This window comes from Camellia sinensis, chromosome 1 (assembly GCF_055761805.1).
Source record: "Camellia sinensis isolate YWXY chromosome 1, ASM5576180v1, whole genome shotgun sequence".
Classification (NCBI taxonomy): domain Eukaryota; kingdom Viridiplantae; phylum Streptophyta; class Magnoliopsida; order Ericales; family Theaceae; genus Camellia; species Camellia sinensis.
In genome coordinates, this window is record NC_138961.1 from 20,040,580 (window position 1) to 20,042,824 (window position 2,245).

The 2,245-nt window shown below is 36.0% G+C and overlaps 1 protein-coding gene across 1 annotated transcript; it reads right to left on the reverse strand.

The window, feature by feature from the left end:
- Positions 1-1,194: 1,194 nt before the first annotated feature.
- LOC114321220 (histone H2B.3) lies at positions 1,195-1,843 on the reverse strand. Its single transcript, XM_028268386.2, has one exon. The coding sequence runs from the start codon at positions 1,750-1,752 to the stop codon at positions 1,336-1,338; it is 417 nt and encodes a 138-aa protein (XP_028124187.1). The 5' UTR covers positions 1,753-1,843; the 3' UTR covers positions 1,195-1,335.
- Positions 1,844-2,245: the final 402 nt, after the last annotated feature.

Consider the following 2,245-nt stretch of genomic DNA (forward strand, 5'->3'; position numbering starts at 1 on the left):
ATCCGGACATGAACAAAAAAGCTATCAAAATTGCTCTTAGTGGACATCCGGAAGGATGTTCAGCCCAACAATAATTTTAATTTGACAAAAGATAAAAGGCTCCCTTTATTTGATAAAAGTTTTGATTTTTACCTCTATTTTATGACTTTGGTGAAAGAGTTAGAACGCCTCATTTGGCACTTTTCATCAAATTTTAAATTTGATTAAGCATATGATACTCGATTGGAGATGCTCCTGTATAGATAAAAATATATATATATTATCATCTATTTTACACGAAAATATATACTTTAAGCTATTTATTTTTGTATGTTCACGCAATTTACATTAATTTTATTCCATTTAACCTTACTCAAAAAGAGGTCCTATAAATTGAGAACGTGTACATTACCCTCCTCCAAGACTCACTTTATAAAGAGCCTCATGCACTAAATTGTCCTTTTATATTGTTAAAAGTAAAATATGACTACATATAAGATCTTGCTTTAAACCTCAAATAAGGTTAGGTTGGGCCAACCCTAGCAACAATGACATTCCTTTCTAAAATGACATTTACTGGTTTTTCCTCGATAAAAAAAGTTATGATAGAGATTGTACCAATGCCACACCTTGTACAACTAATAATTCATCATCCACAATAACAACACAAACATGCAACGGAAAAGGCCAAAAAAGAAATCAAATGCAGTGGCATAAAGTACCCATTTCTTCAATCTAAAATTTCACCTGTTCAGAGGGCCTTGAGACATCTCATCTCTTGAACCCCATGCTTGGTAGTCTTTTACAACCTGGAATGTCATAGAAGGAAACAAAATTAGAGGAACATAAAATATTCTTGAAAATGTGATATAACTCTGTAGAACATCAATAATCAATAAAAAAATGAAAAGTAGGAACATTTTTAAGAAAATGTGCAGGCTCATCATTTCATTTAAGCATGTATCTTCTTAGCCATGGAAGAACAAAATCAAACACCCTACTAACCCCATAATCTAACAAAACAACATTTAATGAGTAATTATAATCAACAAGAACTCCATAAGACTGATTAAATAACTAAGTCAACAATTTCCACAAACCACATTGATGAACATCGAATAACAGACAAGAAGAAACAAATTACTACTTCAATTTAAAGCTGTAATAATTTGCAAAATTGAAACTCAAACATAACAGACAACAATAAACAAATCATTACTAAAATTTGAAATTCATTCCATTTCAGCTGGCATTACACGAAACTTGATTAATAGATCAAGATCTTTACATTCAAAAGCCCTAGTTCAACAACTGCTTAACCACCAAAACATTCAAAAACACACAAACCCTAACTTATCAAGAGCTAGTGAACTTAGTAACCGCCTTAGTTCCTTCAGATACAGCGTGCTTGGCCAATTCACCGGGAAGAACAAGCCTAACAGCAGTCTGAATCTCCCGAGACGTAATAGTAGGCTTCTTGTTGTATCGAGCGAGCCTCGAAGCCTCTTGCGCTAACTTCTCGAAGATATCGTTGATGAAACTGTTCATGATCCCCATAGCCTTGCTCGAGATCCCAATGTCTGGATGAACCTGCTTCAGAACCTTGAAGATGTAGATCTTGTAAGTCTCTACACTCTTCTTCGACCTCTTCTTCTTCTTCTCTGTCGACGCTTCCTTCGGAAGCTTCTTCTCCGCTTTCGGTTTCTTCTCCGCCGGAGCTTTCTCCGCCGCCGGCTTCTTCTCCGCTGGCTTCTTGTCTGCCTTGGGCGCCATTGTAGAGAGAGAGTGTTGATGAAATCCTAGAGAGAGAAAGTTGAAGGAAATTTGCTTTGCTTTGCTTTGCTTTGCTGTGTGGAGTGAGTACGAAGCGGTGGAGATGTTTATATGGAGGTTTGGGGGTGGGCTGTGATTGGTTGGTTTGAAGTTACGAGGATCGTGGATTTGGACTGTTGATTTGGAAATACGGAAATGGATGGTGTGGATTGTTTAGAGCGAATTGGTTTTGAAATTATTTTGTGCGCTATTTTTGGGCGTAATGTAATTTCAAGCGTTTTGGCGGTTGTTTGAAAAATGGGGATGTCATTATTACCAATCTTAAGATGTGGGTCCTGTTTCGTACCGCTTAATTTCAACTTATTTCAATTTTTACCTTAATTTAAGTTATTTTGATGTGTTTGATTTAGTTTATAGTTTTGTGGAAGTCAGAAAACAGCTTATTCTTTGAGTGGGATAGGAGATGCTTTAAGAATAAGCTGGAAATCAGCTT

What these genes read in the sequence shown, in the direction of transcription:
- LOC114321220 (XM_028268386.2), bottom strand. Translation starts at nt 1,752, where the DNA reads ATGGCGCCCAAGGCAGACAAGAAGCCAGCGGAGAAGAAGCCGGCGGCG.